This window comes from Pyrus communis, chromosome 6 (genome assembly GCF_963583255.1).
Source record: "Pyrus communis chromosome 6, drPyrComm1.1, whole genome shotgun sequence".
NCBI classification, from domain to species: Eukaryota; Viridiplantae; Streptophyta; class Magnoliopsida; order Rosales; family Rosaceae; genus Pyrus; species Pyrus communis.
Window position 1 is genome coordinate 20692145 of NC_084808.1, and position 19037 is coordinate 20711181.

Genomic DNA, 19037 nt, shown 5'->3' on the forward strand with positions numbered 1-19037 from the left:
AATCACAACGCGCAGTTGGTACTTGTTGCACTGCAACGGGATGCCGCAGATGATACCTCTCCCTTTGGGCACGTAGTGAATGATGCTCACCATGTTATGCATTCAGTTCCCCACTCGAAGATCACGTTTAGTCGAAGAGAGAAGAACAAGGTGGCACATCTATTGGCAAGACTGAGTTTGGCTTTAGATAATCAACTAATTTGGTTTGAGGAACCCTAATGTAATTTTGGATCTCTCTTTGAAGATAGTACAACTTTGTAATTTGTTAGTGCTGAACGCTCTTTTTCTTTTCGTCCGGTTTGAAATCTCCGATAAAGTTTTTATCGAGACCCATTTATTGCATCCTATACTCAATTATGTTACGTATTCATTTGCCTATCAATGAATATCGTACTTGCTCTAAAATAATCACAAGTGATTTTCTAAGATTAACTTGCATTTTTACTAAGAATTAGTTCCAAAAACATTTTCTCTTAAAAAATTTCTCAAACAAGTTCAAGATCTTTTTACCATTAGTCTTCCTTATTATAGCTAGATTGCATGTGAAAAATTAAATAATGCTTTTTTTCAGAAACTAATACACAAGTTAAAGGAAAAAACAATTACAGACACTCAAATTTTGTGATTATCTCAAAGTTACAATATTAGTGTTAGTAAAGAGCTTATATGTCTCAAGACTTTTCAAACGCGACAAGGATATTTACACTAATTGTTAGCTTATATTTAGGTGAAATTAACCTTGAGTCAAATTTATTCAGACCATAGTCTACCATCTCAAATTAAAGTTACAAAAAAGAATTAAAATTGTCAAATTTAAAATTAAAACGAGTGAATCAAACTTATTGTTGGAGAATAATTACAGGGTATCCATTCCAGAAAATCACTTCAAAACCCTAGGCAGTGTTTGCCAGTATACCACTGGCTGCAGCGTCTGCCTTGAGAAGCATTTTTGAGGGCACAGGATTTGAACCTGCCAAGTTCCCGTGTTTATCATTAACCTTAAAAATCTCCAGTCCATTGAGTATGGCATCATAGTACTGCGGATGCGTCTTCACATGCGGATGCAAAGCCACCCAAAGATGATCATCACCGTCTCTGTCGTTCACATGAATGGCATAATCCTTGTAAACCGGGATTCCGATTGCCCCGGCCCACTGGATCACATCCGCCGACTCCTCAGCCGTTTTATTGTTGAGATATATATCGAACGCTCTCTGGTTCATCAGTGTGTTTTGAAAGTCGCAGAAATGGAACCGAACGACGTAGGTGAAATTTGCGTCCACCTGAAAAACCCAAGTGAGGTTGTATTTCTCGTTGAAGTGAGGGTTCGGTCCCATCGATCTCGCAGTTTTGTACACCGTTAGAGGAGCAATATATTCGGGGACGTCCTTCGTGTGTCCGATGGTGACATTTTCGGGAGCTTTGATCGAAACCCCGAGAAATGCCCCGTCGAAATACGAGGCCCCGTAAGCTGAATTTAGTAGGTATGGCGAGTCGTCCCACCATGTTCGTGCGAGTCCCGAATCCTTGTTTGCGGGAATGTACTCCCCTCCGACGCTTAGCCTGTACACTGTCTGGAGGGAGGAGTTTTGGACGTCGATAGTTTGGCCTCGGAAGCCGATCAAGTCGGTCGGCTTGAAGATTTCCTCCATTGGGATCACCTCCACTGAGTTCACGAAAGCGAACGTATTTTCGCGCTTCGGGGACGGCGTGAACGTGATATTGAGAGTGCCAGACTCGGCGGGGACAATTGAGTACTCTCTTACGATGTAGTACTGCGTGAGGGCCAACGCTGTGATGAAAGGACTGAAGTTTTTAAGCAGGGTGAGGCCGTTTGCGGTGACTTCGAAAACCCCGTTCAAGGAATCGGCGGAGTCGTACGTGGACGGGTAGAATTGGAACCTGACCAACAGGCGTTTGCTTGATGGAACAGAGAACTTGTATGATGTTGCAGAGTTCATGATTCGTGCTGTCGTGAATGGGACTTTGGACGGCAGGGCAGGGTCTTGGTACTCGGCTTTCGCAGTCTTCGTATTGATGGAGGCGACGAGGTATTTGGAATCCGTTGTCCATTTCCGGCCATCAGAATCCGTTTCCCCGTCGGAAGACGAGCCGCAGGAAAGTATATAGGACTCTAAGCCGGAGCCTTCGCTTCGAACACGAACGGTGTTTGATGAAAACAAGGATAACAAAGCCAGAGGAAACAAAATGTGGGATTTGTAGATCATTGCTGGAAAGGGAGGAAAAAGGTCTATTGTGTTAGAGTCCAGAAAAACTTGGAAACTTGGAAGAAAACAAATTGATTGTGTGTGTGTTTTTGTCCCAAGGGTGTAGGGGACGTTGGGATAGGAGGTCGTTATCGGTTGAACAGCGGTACGACAGAAAAACCGCTAAATTGTCATTCGCATTGACCGAGTCCCAGATGATATTTTGGGTTTTGCATATATAAGCCTTTATCCAAAGGGATCCCCATTTTCAATGGCCACATATTTTTCCTTTGTCATCTAAAGTCACGTAATAAATATGAACCTTACAAATTTTTTAAGCGCATTCATTTTTGTTGTTGTTTATTAAGAAAACGAAGGATTCGAGCTAGAAATCTCTTTTCTACAACTGGGAGAAAAATATTGCTAATTAAACTAAGTGTGTTAGGTTGTAACAATGCATAAACAAATCATATTTTATAAATATGATATAGTTTTTTGGTTGTATAAAAGTAAACAAGAGTGTGATATCCACGGATGGAGAAAATGGAGGAAGTAGTCTGGCAATTCAAGGAGCTAACCATTATTCAATGGAAGGAAGGAAGAAAGTTTGGAATTGTTTCTGGGACTGGGGATTTTACATTCGTTAAGGGGTATGGGATTATGGATACAGAGAATCATAGATTTATTCTTAAGTTCAATGTCAAACTAAAGCACTATTAGTGAAAGTAAACGGCATTTGGTTTCTGTTTGTTTTTGCAAACTGTTGTTATTGACACTGCAAAAAGTTAGTCTTACTCATACAACCATACTTATAATAGCAACAACACTGCAAAAAGGTCTGACTCACTCATACTTATAATAGCAAGTGCTTGGAAATTGTCCCAACTTTACAACTTAGGTGTTGAGTTTGTAAGAAAAAGACTTACTCATACTTATAATAGCAAGTGCTTGGAAATTGTCCCAACTTTACTACTTAGGTGTTGAGTTTGTAAGAAAAGACTCTAGACATATATGAGTTGTTATAAATATGAATGTCCATTATTTGATTTGAGTGAATTACTTTATGTCTGTACAAGCAACATATATGAGAATATGGATAGCAAACTTTAGAAGTATATGAGTTGTTATAAATATAGATGTTCATTATTTGAATTGAGTGAATTACTTTATGTCTATACAAACAATGACATCATGCATGTATAAGCAATGTCATTACATAAACATGATATCATCCCCTCAAACCAAATAATAAACATCCATATTTACAATTTTAGTATTTGTATTGTATTTTATACTTATCTTGTTTCTCCCACGTTTTTTGTGCAGCGGATGTGGGATATGAAACGTATACAAACATCAAAGTGTAGACGGTATCGCCAAAAGCTAATTGGAACTTCAATTTCAGAAATAAAAGGGGATAATATATACAAGTGACAAACTAAAATGGCTGTTTTGACGTTTTTGAAACCTTGTGTGAAAATTAAAAAAAATGAAGCCCCTAGGCATATTAAAGGAAGAGAATCTCAAAAGCACATACGAGCTGGCTTGTGGAGAGGTCTAAAATAAAAATGGACAACTAAAGCATCGCTACAAAATTGGGTTCCAACAGGGATTGATTGGTATTGCTTAATATAGGTTGGGCCATGAAAATTTAAAACTAGGATTTGGTGGGTTGTGCCAGGCCTAAGCAGTAGTGCAACGCTTGGACGACACACGAGAGCTCCAGTAGCAAGCTACTGTATTGAGCCCTCACCCTAAAAAAATTAATTTAATATCGTGTGGACCATTGATCCACGTATCAGATATTAAACTGATAAGAACAGATACTACACTTGATCTTAGCCAAAAGGCCGAGAAAGGTATGGTTATGTCAATATTGGGCATTCGTTTTTATACGCATCTTCGTTCTTCTATTTTCTTCCGTGGTCGATGTGGGATTCTAATGCACTATTTCGAAGTACTCTTTCTGTCCTCGTACTTCAACCCAAGTTCACCTAAAGCCTCTTCACAGCTCCCTCAAAGCATACACAGAAAAGCAAATGCATTAAGCTAATAAGATAAAAAATAGAAAAAAATTAGTGAAAGTACATAACTGAAACTACAGCTTTTGGGAAATATCCGTTAATGGATGTTTGAGATGATGGCTTTGAGCTTCTTCTGCAATGCTTCAATGCTTCAATTTCTCCTCACGACCAACACCAAGGTCTCTCCTCTCTCTCTCTCTCTCTCTCTCTCTCTCTCTCTCTCTCTCTCTCTCTAACGGTTAAGTTTTGTGCTAAAATTTCAGCCAAATTGAAGGTTACAAGCAGCAAAGGCCTTTAAGAAGTGAATAATCTCATAAGAACTGTTGGGATTCCATCAAAAACCTCCTCTCCAGCAAAATCTCTTGAAAATGGCAAATGGGTCAAGCTCATCTGCGGCGCAAGCTTCGAGGATGTGGTTGATATCAGGAACCGTTCTCCGGTTTACACTCTTGCAGGAGGTAATTAACTAAAATTTAACTGATTTTATGCTGACTAAGTGAGATTAGATAGTGGATTAAATTGATGTTAATTGCCTCACAACCGATTGGTTGCGATTGGTTGCAGTTGATAGCACAGACTGCGCAGCAGATGTGTCAGTGGTGAGTGCAGTGAACGAGGGGATTGATGCAGCAGTTGGGATTTTCAGTGGAATCACAACACGGCGTCGCTTGTATCAAGGATTATCCAGAGCATCTCCTTCAGGCACACTTAAGAGAGGCCGTTTCTTTGGTTGGGAACTGTCAAATTTTCCAATAAATACTTGGGTAATAGGCTAAGTTTGGCTTCTAGGTTGGGCTGTAAAAGACTAAACTAGGATTTGGTGGGTTGTGCCCGGTCCGAGCGGTAGTGCAACGCTTGGACGACACACAAGAGCTCCAGTAGCAAGCTACTGTAATGAGCTCTAACCCTAAAAAAATTAATTTAATATCGTGTGAACCATTGGTCCACGTATCAGATATTAAACTGATAAGAACAGATACTACACTTGATCTTAGCCAAAAGGCCGAGAAAGGTATGATTATGTCAATATTGGGCATTCGTTTTTATACGCATCTTCGTTCTTCGACTTTCTTCCGTGGTCGATGTGGGATTTTAACGCACTATTTCGAAGTACTCTTTCTGTCCTCGTACTTCAACCCAAGTTCACCTAAAGCCTCTCCGCAGCTCCCTCAAAGTATACACAGAAAAGCAAATGCATTAAGCTAATAAGATAAAAAAAATAGAAAAAAAATTAGTGAAAGTACATAACTGAAACTACAGCTCTTGGGAAATATCCGTTAATGGATTTTTGAGATGATGGCTTTGAGCTTCTTCTGCAATGCTTCAATGCTTCAATTTCTCCTCACGACCAACACCAAGGTCTCTCCTCTCTCTCTCTCTCTCTCTCTCTCTCTCTCTAACGGTTAAGTTTTGTGCTAAAATTTCAGCCAAATTGAAGGTTACAAGCAGCAAAGGCCTTGAAGAAGTGAATAATCTCATAAGAACTGTTGGGATTCCATAAAAAATCTCCTCTCCAGCAAAATCTCTTGAAAATGGCAAATGGGTCAAGCTCATCTGCGGCGCAAGCTTCGAAGATGTGGTTGATATCAGGAACCGTTCTCTGGTTTACACTCTTGCAGGAGGTAATTAACTAAAATTTAACTGATTTTATGCTGACTAAGTGAGATTAGATAGTGGATTAAATTGATGTTAATTGCTTCACAACCGATTGGTTGCGATTGGTTGCAGTTGATTGCATAGACTGCGCAGCAGATGTGTCAGTGGTGAGTGCAGTGAACGAGGGGATTGATGCAGCAGTTGGGAGTTTCAGTGGAATCACAATACGGCGTCGCTTGTATCAAAGATTATCCAGAGCACCTCCTTCAGGCACTTAAGAGAGGCTGTTTCTTTGGTTGCGAACTGTCAAATTTTCCAATAAATACTTGGGTAATAGGCTGCGTTCGGCTTCTAGGTTGGGCTGTAAGAGACTAAACTATGATTTGGTGGGTTGTGCCAGGCCCGAGCAGTAGTGCAACGCTTAGCAAGTTATTGTAGTGAGCTTTCACTCTAAAAAAAATTAATTTAATATCATATAAACCATTGACTCACGTATCAGATATTAAACTAATAAGAACATATACTACACTTGATCTTAGCGAAAAGGACAAGAAAGGTACGATTATTTCACTGTTGGGCTTCCCTTTTTCTACAAATTAACTCTCCTAATTTAATAAGCTGGCTGATGTGGAACTGTTATACTTTTTTGCAGTTGTTTCTAACAATTACATCTTATCACTCTCAGGCCTACAAAACCAAATCTTATCACCAAAATCCAGAGATTAAAATTAAACTTAATACTACTAGGAAACTAAGCTTTACACTAGGATCTCTACTCTTTAGGATGACTCAAGCTAAGAATACTGAACAAAGAGGGTTAAACAAACAAACTCTCTTTAACGATACTTCAATATCTTACAATGCTTGGTGAACCAAGCATGAATGCTCAACCGAGTATATAGGTAAGGGAGGAAGTCTACAGAACCTTATCTAGGACTAAGAGACATTATATTCTTTTGTCTCTTTCCTACAATAATGAAAGGGAACCTCTTTTTACAACTCACTATACTTTACTTTATTCACACTTCAGGAGGATTCTCGTCGGAATCTCTTTGTGAGGATTCTGGGAATCCTTCAATCACATTCGTTTATTGTACATCGTGCGATCAGAAACTATTGTAAATTTTTTATTTAAAATTGAATATAAATAATACCTAACAAAAATTGGCCGCACAATATATAATAAACGGATGTGATGCCACAAGTCATCATCATATTCCACCACGCTTCCGCATGCATTAGTCCCATCCATCATTGGGCCAGTACTCGTCATCAAGCTCTTCCGAATCATCATCATACTCATGCCATTGGTCTTGTTCTTCGCAGTGCAAGAGTTGTAGTTGAGATCAACTCGTCCTCTTTCTGGCCGCATCTTGGAGATCGGTACTTCTTCTACATGGCTCGATTCGAACGACAGAGCTCGAAACAAGAAGCTAGATGGGTAAGTGGAATCTGAAAAGTAACTAGTTGATGCTTCTAACTCACTGGAGAGATTGCAGAATGCTATGGTTCAAACATGCCGCATGATATCATACCATTCCAATCTGATGCAATCTAACATCTTTAGGGGATCATTTGGTAGTAAAGTTAACAACAGGAGAGTAAAATTTGTATCCCATTCCACGTTTGGTGACATTAAAATATTTTTCGTTTTCATGATTAAGTAATTACTCGAGCCAAATTATTGGGATAACTTCTCCCATGTGAGAAATCGACACCAACGTTCGCGAAAGAACCATATGCCTCGTCTCGCTCTCTACATCCCGAGTCCCGACGCTGTATGTGACCTTGTCTCGCAACGTTAATTACCATGACTTCATTTTGCGACATGGTCCCTGACCTCGTCTCTTAGGACTGCCAAGGTATTTTGTTTTGCGTTTTGCTTTAAAACGCAAAGGCACAACACAAATAAATTAAATCAACTCGTGTGTTGCTCAAAAAATACTAAAAAAACAAAAACAAAATAGAAACGAAGGAAGGTATTTTGTAGTCATCTATTCTCCAAAGTTAATTTTGGTTGTGCTCAATCAACTTATCTGATGAATTTTTTAGAAAGATCACGTTGTGTTATTTCTCTAATTAGAATAACGCTCTTGAATCGCCGAAATGATCTGGAGTGAATTGCACTATAGAATAATATTATGTAGTCCACAGAGAGGTGTCAAGTACCGCTCTTGCTCGCGGAACCACAGAGGAGGCAAGTCAAATCATCGATCACCCACGTGTCTCCTAGTGAGGTTTGCTCTGATTGGGAGGATGTCATTACAAATTCTCCATGCGCAAACCGTAACTTCGGGAAGAACACGAAAGCTTGCATATTCCTGAGAATCCGAAACTCCGTCATCTGTTCTGTTCCATCACACAACCTTTATGGAGTTTGCAGCAGCAAGCGAATAAGTTGCTTGGGTTGGGCCGTCAAAATTTAAACTTCGATTTGGTGGGGTGTGCCAGGCCTAAGCAATAGTGCAACACTTAGGCGACACGTAAGCACTCCAATAGCAAGCTATTGTAATGAGCCCTTCCCCTTAAAAAATTAATTTAATATCGTGTGGATCAATGACCCACGTATCAGATATTAAACTGATAAGAACAGATACTACACTTGATCTTAGCCAAAAGGCCGAGAAAGGTATGCTTATTTTACTGTTGGGCTTTCGTTTTTATCCCACATCTTAACTCTCCTACTTCTTCAGATAGCCGATGTGGGACTCCCCCATAGTTTCTTGCAGCGCTGTTTCTAACTTTGCACTCTAACACAATTACTTTTACCACTCTCAGGCCTACAAAACTACATCTTATCACCAGCAATCAGGAATATAACATCACATGGGATGGGATTGATCGATGAGATCAACCAGTCCTCTTTATGGCTGCACCATCTTTGAGTCTCCTTCGTGGCTAGGTTTGAACGATAGAGCTGGAAACAAGAAACCAAATGAGGAAGCCGGATCTGCAAAAGCTTTCTGTTCCTTGAAAAATTTATTCTTCTAACACGTTGAAGAGATTGCTGAAACATGCCGGAGCCGTTTCAATCTGCTGTAGTTTAATTTGTTTAAGAAAGTTGATGTTTTGCTAAGAGCAAATTGCTCTAGCTAGAAAATGCCAAGGCACAGACACAATAAGGCAATCAACTATGTTCTTTTCCCTGAATAAAACAACTGAAATAAAAAAAGCTGAAATAGAAAAACCTCTAATCCAACCTTGTCCATGTTGGTCAAAGGGAGGGATACTGTGAATCCACACGTGGGAAGAAGAACGTCATTGACCTAAGGTTGCAAGAGCGTCGGCAACCAAAATTGTTTCTCGAAAAATATGTTTGATGCTGATACTAAGAATCCATGGTGAATTATAATATCTCAAATAACTGTATAAATATGTCAAAATATAGAGCATGTCACTAATAGAACCGATAATGATTTTCAAATTTGTTTACCGTTATGTGTAAAGAGCTTGTAACAATCCATCTCTAAGAGTCATACCTTCAGAAGGGAGAAATCTAAAAAAGCAAGGGGAGAGAAGCCAGCACAAGAGGAACACCATCACCATGTTGCTTAGCAAACACATAAAATTAAAAAGAAAATAGGAAAAATAGTCCCCACCATATATAGCTACTTGTTCTTGTGCTGACTTTGAGGATCGATATAAACTATTCATTTGCCTTCCTCGGTATACCCGTATTGCAAATAGTTTATGCTTATTTCACACACCAAAAACAACTATGTGGTGTAAGATATTAAGCATTGATTGATAAGACTTCAAAATTTGACTTATGAGTTTTGACTTCGACCAAAATTTGAAATAAGTTTTTCTCCTCATAAGAAATAAAGTTTTATCCTAAATATGAAAATTATTGAATTGAAAATCAGTACTAGTAATCACATATACTAAGAAATTTGTTTATCTAAAAACATGGGCCCAATAAATAAAGTTAAAGGAAGTCACCAACCACTTAATACTATAATTAGGAAGGAAGGTAAGATGAAGAAATTTATGAGAAAAGGGCAGATTTAGGTGAAACGGAAAAGAAATACCCCCTGCCATGCCTTGCCCAGCTATTGGGAGGGCAGTACCCCCATGACTTTCCTCTTTGTTCTATGCATTAGCATCCCAAGGCTTCATGGATGAAGAGTACAATCTATGAATTATGTTTTGAGAACAAAAAGATCGACCCCAACTATGCTGAAATAAACAACATATATTTATGGGATTGGCTAATTGTGCAATATTCGAACATTAAAAATATATAGCACGCCATGGTTGTTTAACTTGTACGGATTTTAAAGGCTACCCTTCTCAATAAATCCTTATTGAATGCTTTGCACGACAGGTAGAATCAGTCATAAACCTCACAGAAATGCATTGGTCAATGATGAGGGGCTGCAATATCATACACAATATGTATTTTATATCATATACTATATGCTTTATGTATAGAAACGAGGGGCAGTAGTGTAGAAAAACTTACATGAAACGAATTCATCGTCATTATGGCATTCCGTTCTAATTAAACAATGATATGTACAACTTTTTGAACACATAATATATATTATTGAAATTAAGACGTTACGTGACAATAAATTTGTTCTATGTAAATTGCTCTTGCAGTAATGGATGTAAAGCGTGAACGATTTGATTTATATATTCATGCTTAGCGTAGAGGAATGGATATAATGATGATTTCACTTGAGACAAGTGGGCGAACGACAATTGGGAAGTCAACTCAAGAAAATAATGAGTAGAAGAATATGTATGTGTGCAAGTGACCTCTCTATTACAATGGTGGAGATGAGTGTTGCTCTTATACTACAACGTATGTTTAAATCCTGTCAACTTTCTATCTAACATTTAATCTATCAAATCTATTGTTTGAAAAAAGAGAAGAAAAAAAAAAAGAATATGTACGTGTATATCAATCACACACGGTCGAGTCAAAACTCAAATTGTTTTTCATATTTGTGTAGCTGAGCAATCATTGGGAAACGCTGTAAGGCATATAGAGCTATAGGGGACTGGAAAGAGATTCTCTTCGGATCTCTCATTGCAAAGTCCAAGGATCAAGTAATTTGACCCTATGAAATTTGATCAAACGGTTAAAAATTATTATAATTTTTAAAAGTTTTTACTAACTTCTCCGTTGCATCAAATTTTAAAGGCTCGGATCACTTGATCCTTAGGTTTTGAAGGGAGAGATCTAGAGAGGATCTCTTTCCTAGGGGATTAGGTGTCATTCATTTACAGTGAGTTTACTAATTTATAACCACAATAAAAAAAGAATTGGATCCAAATTATGGTGTATTTTTCAACAAAATAAAAATTACGTTGTATTTATGTGTTTATTCACTAATAAGTAAATCAAAACATAGATAGAGCCCACACCTAATAAGGAATTCAACTCCTCGTTTTGGAGGAATTAGATTGTTTGAAAAGGAGATGTTATTCTTATTCGAGAGAAACAAAGAATAAGGGATGAAATATTTTTACGTACCCTCACCTAATTCAAAATTTTCAAGTTAACTTATAAAATAGTAGAATAAAGCTTATATTTATTCCCATTCCGACCCAATTTTTAAATTGAAGAGAAAACACGTTGAACAAGTGTTGCAAACACAAATGACTATAAATAGTTTGAAGACAGATTGTTTCTATTAATGCACAAATTAGATCGATCCTAAACCACAATATATCGTTGTGTTCTTGTGTGTGTAATTTACTGTCAAATCTAAATTGGTCTAAAATCAATCCCATTTTGTGCATCAACATTTTCCATTTCTTACTACAACGAACTATAGTTTTTGTTGAAAAAGGGCATTTTAGGATAATAAACAACGTATTAGACAATAGAGCGAGAGAGAGAGAGAGTTAGGTGGAAACCGTGGAATGCTTTTCTGGACATTGGTATAGATTTTGTAGGCCGAAATACCCTTCATTTTAAAGGAAATGAATCTTCCACGTTGGATATTGGTTGTTTTCTTGTCGCTTTTATAATTGAGTGTTATAATGGACTAATCTAAATTAATGAAAATACCAAATGTTTAAAAGTCAAATGAATGGACGTCGTCAAGGGTCCACTAATAAGTAATTATACGATTTTTTTAATATATAAAATAAATAAATACGATTGATGCATGAATTTTAGTGCCAAATACATATTTTCTGGTAAGTTTTTGTTTGATTTCTTAAAGGAAACTGTTATTAGCACTGTAAAAATTTCATTCGACACTTCTTATAAGTGTTTTTTTTTTTTTTTCCAATTATAGAAAGTTTGAAGTGCAAAATAAGATTTTTGGAGTGCCAATAGTCTAAAGACCACCCAGAGTCTAAGAAATATACATATAAAGGTCTTTCAATGATTCTTTGGAGTTTGATACGGGTCTTTGTTGTGCTACTAAATATAAAGGTCTTTCAATGATTCTTTGGAGTTTGATACGGGTCTTTGTTGTGCTACTAAATTGCGTCGACAACACTCAACAAATTCTAGCAATAACACTCATTAGATTTGCTTCGGCATATGTCAATATCATTTGACATGTGCGGAATTTAGTTTGGCTTACGACAACAAATCCACCAAGTATTCAATGAAATGTCTCAGTGAATACATTGAATTTTTTTTTTTTTTGCGCGCTTTGTTTCTATTTAAAAAACTTGAACCTTTAACACTAGGATCCCCCAAAATTCGAATTCTGGATTCGCCACTGTATTTGCATTGATGTCAATTCGGCTTAGTTTACGAACCTGCAATGATATAATCAAATCTTGATGTTGAAATCTGACTACAATGACTACGATTTGTTATGTTAAAAAAAAAAAATTAAAAACATATGTTGTGTGTATATATGTTTATCTATGTGTATGTGATTGATATTTGTTTTAAATGCTGAAGTAACAATAACATTTCACATGAAAGCAACATGATCACTCCTTAGCTTCTCGGCGAACTATATTTTGACAATTTTGAAAAAATTTGAGCTAAATATTTGGGAGATTTTTGCATACAACCGTATATATATTCACAAAGCTCGATAACCAAATATTTTAGCAAAATACTTGTGTTATTCAACTGAAAATGAATTTACAAACTCATATATGAAGTATATAAAATTGCAAATAAATAACAAGTTATCAGTGAGGACTTACCTAATATACTGTGTGGTTTGGGGAAAATAAATTTACCCTAAAAGAAAGCATGAGATATCAAAGACAATGTTGAGGAAAAAGATGGCAGCTCCAAAAAAATAAAATAGACATATATTTAGCTAAGTTTGTTAGAGTAGTGTGTTCAATCTTCTATGCTCAAATTTGAATCTTTTTTTTTCCTTAATTTAAATAAATTTAATGTAACATTCTATATTTTGCTTAAACAAATAAATAAAATTAAAATAGAAGAAGAGGGGGGAAACGACTATTGTTGACCAATTGGAATCGGCCACTTTCTTTGAACATGTGCAAATCTACCAAAAAAAAAAAATGTATATACCCTTCAAGGAGTAGACTTTTGGAGTATCCAAATATAGCAAGACAAAGATTTGTTCAAACATGACACAATCCTTGCTTCTCTTACATTGACCTCATCAACAAGCAATGAAGCTAACAATAAAAAAATAAAATTACTTGAGCGTTATCCTCATTTTGAAGGTGTTTTTAACAATAAGATAATTATAAACAATGTCTTTTTTAAAAGGAAATTTTTGGTTCCGGTCCTTGATTGAGTAATATCTTAGACTGAAACTTTATTAATCTGAATACTTTGATTGAAGGACACAATGCTGGATGTCAAGTATATTCTTAATTTAAGTGTCTTTTAAATTCATTTTTATGTCAAAATGCACTCAATAATATTAACTAATTTATTGCTATTTTTATGGAATGTCATCCCTTCATCAATTTGTGGAATATAATATTTGTAACCTTGTTTTATACAAAAATTGTTTGTAACATTTTTCTTCATTAGTTTTACTATTGTCGTTAATGGTTATTCCTCATTCTTTATATTTGTCTCTAAAAATTCAAGTACGATTAAATTGAAATGTACAATCGTTCTCTAAAAATAAACATTGACATGTACAATAGAATTTATTCTCAAATTACCTATGCTAAATTAAAACGTATTCATACCGAATTAAAATGTATGCTTACTAAATTGAAATGTGCCCATATTGGCTTGAAACATACTGATAGGTTTCAGGGTTACACATAATTTGGCGTTAAATTTACATACCAAAATTATGATAATATAAACATACCAATAGCTTGGTACATATCTAAGCAAAAAATAAATAACATATCAAAATACTAATTTGTACACAAATTTGGATTACATAACATACTAATAATGTACCAAATTCTTAGGATACTATTTTAATATATATATATATATATATGTGTGTGTGTGCGCGCGCGCTACATCGAATTTCAACGATTCGGTTCATGTGTGTGTGTGCTACATCGAATTTCAACGATTCGAACCGTCTATTTTGTTAGTCTCGATTCATAGATCATCCTTAAAAAATTCAATTCAATCCGAAACCATTTGCATATTTAATTATCAATATCAAATTTCATTGTTTCTTATATAACAAAATATTCGGTAATTTCTTTGAATCCAATTAGATGTCTTAAATATTTTCGATTTGGCTAATATTTTGCAAGAATGATCTATGAGGTACAACTTGAAAAATAGACAGTTCAGATCGTTAAAATTCGATATAATGTGAACCCCACAACTAATCACCATTTTTATAAAAAAATGGAGATTCATTCCCCTAAAGGCTTCATACATATATATATATATATATATATATATATATATATATATATATGTATGTATATATATATATATATATGTATGTATATATCATGTATGTAATATCATTTGGATTACATTGGTACTTACAAAGTATCATCTGTGACATCCCACATCGTCCAGGGGAGTGATCCTTAAATGTATATTCCCATCCCTACTTAGCACGAGGCCTTTTGGGAGCTCACTGCTTCGGGTTCCGTAGGAACTCCGAAGTTAAGCGAGAAGGGGGCTAGAGCAATCCCATGATGGGTGACCCACTGGGAAGTTGCTCGTGAGTTCCCAAAAACAAAACCGTGAGGGAATGGTAAGCCCAAAGCGGACAATATCGTGCTACGGTGGTAGAGCATGCCTGGGAAGTGATCCGCCCCGGGTTAGGATGTGACAAATTGGTATCAGAGTCTAACCCTGGTCGTGGTGTGCCAACGAGGATGTCAGGCCCCTAAAGGGGGTAGATTGTGACATCCCACATCGCCCAGGGGAGTGATCCTTAAATGTATATTCCCATCCCTACTTAGCATGAGGCCTTTTGGGAGCTCATTGCTTCGGGTTCCGTAGGAACTCCGAAGTTAAGCGAGAAGGGGGCTAGAGCAATCCCATGATGGGTGACCCACTGGGAAGTTGCTCGTGAGTTCCCAAAAACAAAACCGTGAGGGAATGGTAAGCCCAAAGCGGACAATATCGTGCTACGGTGGTAGAGCAGGGCGGGGAAGTGATCCGCCCCGGGTTAGGATGTGACATCATCATTTGGTTTTTTTTTGGTTAAAAAATGTGACAACCCGTTCCAAATTTTACGTTTTTATTTTATTTTAAAAGCGTGAATTTACGAAATTGCCCTAGAGGTAAGGACTTTGACTTCCGTAGACCATCGATTTGAGAGATGTGGAACTTATTCTTTTAGCATATCCTCGTAGTACTCATTGGTACGAACGTATAGGCGAAAGCCGTTTGCGAGTCCGGATTATAACGGTATAGTTACGGACGTTCGAAATTGGTTATTCAAGGTTTAATGTTTATTTAAATTAAATCTCCACTTTGTGGGGGAAGCCCAATCAGAAAATGGAGGGAGGAAAGAGGAAGTAAAGTTGGCAGCCAATCAAAAAAGAAAGAGGAAAAGAAAAAGAAAAAAAAAAAAAAGAAAAAAAAAAAGGAAAACTCCCCCCAAAACCGTGACCCGACATGCACGACCATCCATTTTCCAAGGCCGATTCCGGCCAACTCCGGTGGAGTTTTTCGATGCCACCACCACCATCTTGAAGCTCTCATTCCCCTCTACAAAACCCACCCAAGAACCACCTTGATTAACCATGGTATGAGGCGGTTTGAGGCCACGAAAGTTGACGAAAATCAATGGTGCTCCGGCCACCCTTTTCGATTTTCCGGCAAATCGGCAAAGCAATGGCCGATGCCACCACTTGGGCTTTGTAGCCCATCATCCCAGGAGCAAAACCCGACCAACCTTGACCCCGTTGGACCACCGTAGACGACGAATCGACGTCGGGAAGTTTTAGGCACCCGCCGGCTTTGTGGGCAAAATTGACCATCTTCCGTCCACTTTTGGACTTCGTGGCAGGTATGAAAGTTGCTCCACTCACTGAGATCTTCATTTCTGTGAAGTTTGAGAATTTTTGAAAATAGTTGAATTTTCCGGCGAGTCGGGGCGGCCGACCGCCACCCGCGGCGGCCCATGCGGCGGCGCGTGGCCAGTGGGCCGCCAATGCTATTTTTAGGCTATGTCGAATGTCTTGAATTCAGTTTCGTTATTTGAATGACGTAGGTTGATCATTGGAACCTAAATTTGTTACGATACGTTACTTGATAAAAATGTGAATCGACGATCCGACCGTTGGATCGTCACCAAAATTGGATACATTATAATACGTAATATTTAAAGATCATAGGAATTTATGGATCGGGAATCCGACTTACGGATCTTCCTGAATTGGATTTGTAAGTTAGTAAAATAAATGTTCACGGCCACTTGTTTTAGGTAAGTGGCGGAGATCCGACCGTTGGATCGTAATGAAATTTTAATATGTTATTGTAGAAACATATTGTGGATCGTTAGGAATTGCGGATTGGAAATCTGATATGCGGATCTTCCGGGTCAAGTTATACAAAATCCTACCGTCGATCAAAGATCGACGGTTGACTTGTGGTCAATGGGTCTTAAACTATTTTAGAATGTCGTTGAGGTTGTGTTTTATGTGAATTACATATTCTACGGATAAGAGTTCTGAGATGTGATTTGATAATTGGTCACAGGGACCAATCATTCAGGACGCCTCAATGCGTGCGCTAGAGAATCATAGCGTGGACTCCTGGTGAGTGGATCTTTTCCTTTTTATCGTACATATTGTTGAGAGTTCTATCGACACTTTTAAATTGATTAGGCATATTACTTTCATATATAATTATTGTGAATGCTTGAAGTATTATGAACTACGAATGGCTTGATCCCTGTTTAGGGTACGTAGGCAGTCTAACGAGACGTTAGATGCAGCCATAAAATATTTGAGACAAAAGCCTTGTTTGGGAAATTGAGTAATGCGAAGGAAATTGATAAAGACAAGTTTTAGTTTTGTGAATTAGTTAGTTAATTAGTGTTAATTGGGTTATTATGGATAATTATCCTTGAAAATAAGTAGTTCGGGAGTAGAACGTTATTGATTGTACATTTCACACTATATAGTTTATAATTGAAAATGCTACAACATGGTTGAGTGTTAGATTGCATCATGGTATATCCATATGTATTATACTTGCATATAATTATTGGGAATGCTTTCAAGTGCAAAGGTGGATGCAGGACACCCAGGTAAGCTTCAAGTGAGTACATGTTGATGTTAGTGATGGTAGTGAGTACGATTGTGTTGAGTTATAGCATAGCTCATAAACCTGCACCCCGGTGTTAGTGCTCCCGCCCGTGGCCAGGGCACAGTCCTTCACGTGATGTTCACCTCCCGCACCTTACGCTCACCTTGGATTCAAGGTAGGTGCACAGTCCTGTCGTACAGACCACTTTAGGTGGTTCCGACTCGTAGGTGACCCGCGATTATTCGCCCAGTCTTCACGTGATCGTAGCACTTATTTACACCCAGTCCTGTCGTACAGACCACTTTAGGTGGTTCCGACTCGTGTGCAGGTATACTTATTGAGCTATTGGCTAGCCAGGATTGATGAGATATGGATAAGTCGTACAGGTCACTATAGGTGACTCCGACTTATATGCTAGCCAGGATTGATGAGATATGGATAAGTCGTACAGGTCACTATAGGTGACTCCGACTTATATGCTAGCCAGGATTGATGAGATATGGATAAGTCGTACAGGTCACTATAGGTGACTCCGACTTATATGCTAGCCAGGATTGATGAGATATGGATAAGTCGCACAGGTCACTATAGGTGACTCCGACTTATATGCTAGCCAGGATTGATGAGATATGGATAAGTCGTACAGGTCACTATAGGTGACTCCGACTTATATGCTAGCCAGGATTGATGAGTTATGGATAAGTCGTACAGGTCACTATAGGTGACTCCGACTTATATGCTAGCCAGGATTGATGAGATATGGATAAGTCGTACAGGTCACTATAGGTGACTCCGACTTATATGCTAGCCATGATTGATGAGATATGGATAAGCTGTACATGTCATTTTAGATGACTCTGACTGATATATCACCTTGTATTGATTTAGTTCATTTGGCCTACTTATTAATGTATGGTGGAGTTGATGGCAAACCGTGGTTTTAGTCATTTCTGAGTATGGTTTGGATATATGCATATATGTTGTACTGTCTTATGGAAAACGATAAGGGTTTTACATTTAGGGGCATTACTTTTAGAGAGGTAATAACTTTGGGAAGCTTGGTTTTATTGCTTACTCACACCTTCTGTTTGGTGCCCTCCAGGTTTTAGTTGCTGAGTTTGTATCGACAAGAATCTATGGCGAATCTTAGTATTGTTGGATATTTCTGAGGGTATGATTCTTACCCACACTACTGTACCTTACTTATGCTCTGAAATCGCGCGTGAAATGGGTTCGCTCCCACTCGTAGCGCACTCTGGTACTTAGACACTTTTAGATTCAAATTTATTCACTTTTTTTTACACTATCACATTTTATGGCTTCGTCACCTTCCAGGTGTCGGCCAGCACAGCTCGATTCAGGGTCCAAGTGGACTTTCTGGGTCGGGGTGTGTCAAAAAAACTATCAGTTTTTTTTTCACCCACAATTCAATTTTTTTTTTTGTCATTATAGAATTTTCTTATTGAATTAATGGGACATAAATTACAATATCTTTTTTTGCAAGATTTTAGAAATTTTTTACATATTGAATTTAATTAGTAAATTAATTATGAAAACAATTTGTGTAATTCAAAATTAATCAAAATTGTAAAAAAG

The 19037-nt window shown here is 37.5% G+C and overlaps 1 protein-coding gene, 3 non-coding genes and 1 pseudogene across 4 annotated transcripts; all 5 read right to left on the bottom strand.

Annotated features, from left to right (window-relative positions):
• Positions 1-893: 893 nt before the first annotated feature.
• On the bottom strand, positions 894-2228 carry LOC137736202 (receptor-like protein kinase ANXUR1). The gene has a single exon (XM_068475524.1). The coding sequence runs from the start codon at positions 2226-2228 to the stop codon at positions 894-896; it is 1335 nt and encodes a 444-aa protein (XP_068331625.1).
• A 1646-nt stretch (positions 2229-3874) lies between these two features.
• Positions 3875-4070, bottom strand: LOC137738500 (U2 spliceosomal RNA). The gene has a single exon (XR_011068950.1). It is a non-coding gene; the product is annotated as a U2 spliceosomal RNA (small nuclear RNA).
• Positions 4071-5051: 981 nt separating this feature from the next.
• On the bottom strand, positions 5052-5247 carry LOC137738502 (U2 spliceosomal RNA). Its single transcript, XR_011068952.1, has one exon. It is a non-coding gene; the product is annotated as a U2 spliceosomal RNA (small nuclear RNA).
• Positions 5248-6214: 967 nt separating this feature from the next.
• Positions 6215-6387, bottom strand: LOC137738506 (U2 spliceosomal RNA; annotated as a pseudogene).
• A 1877-nt stretch (positions 6388-8264) lies between these two features.
• LOC137738501 (U2 spliceosomal RNA) lies at positions 8265-8460 on the bottom strand. The gene has a single exon (XR_011068951.1). It is a non-coding gene; the product is annotated as a U2 spliceosomal RNA (small nuclear RNA).
• Positions 8461-19037: the final 10577 nt, after the last annotated feature.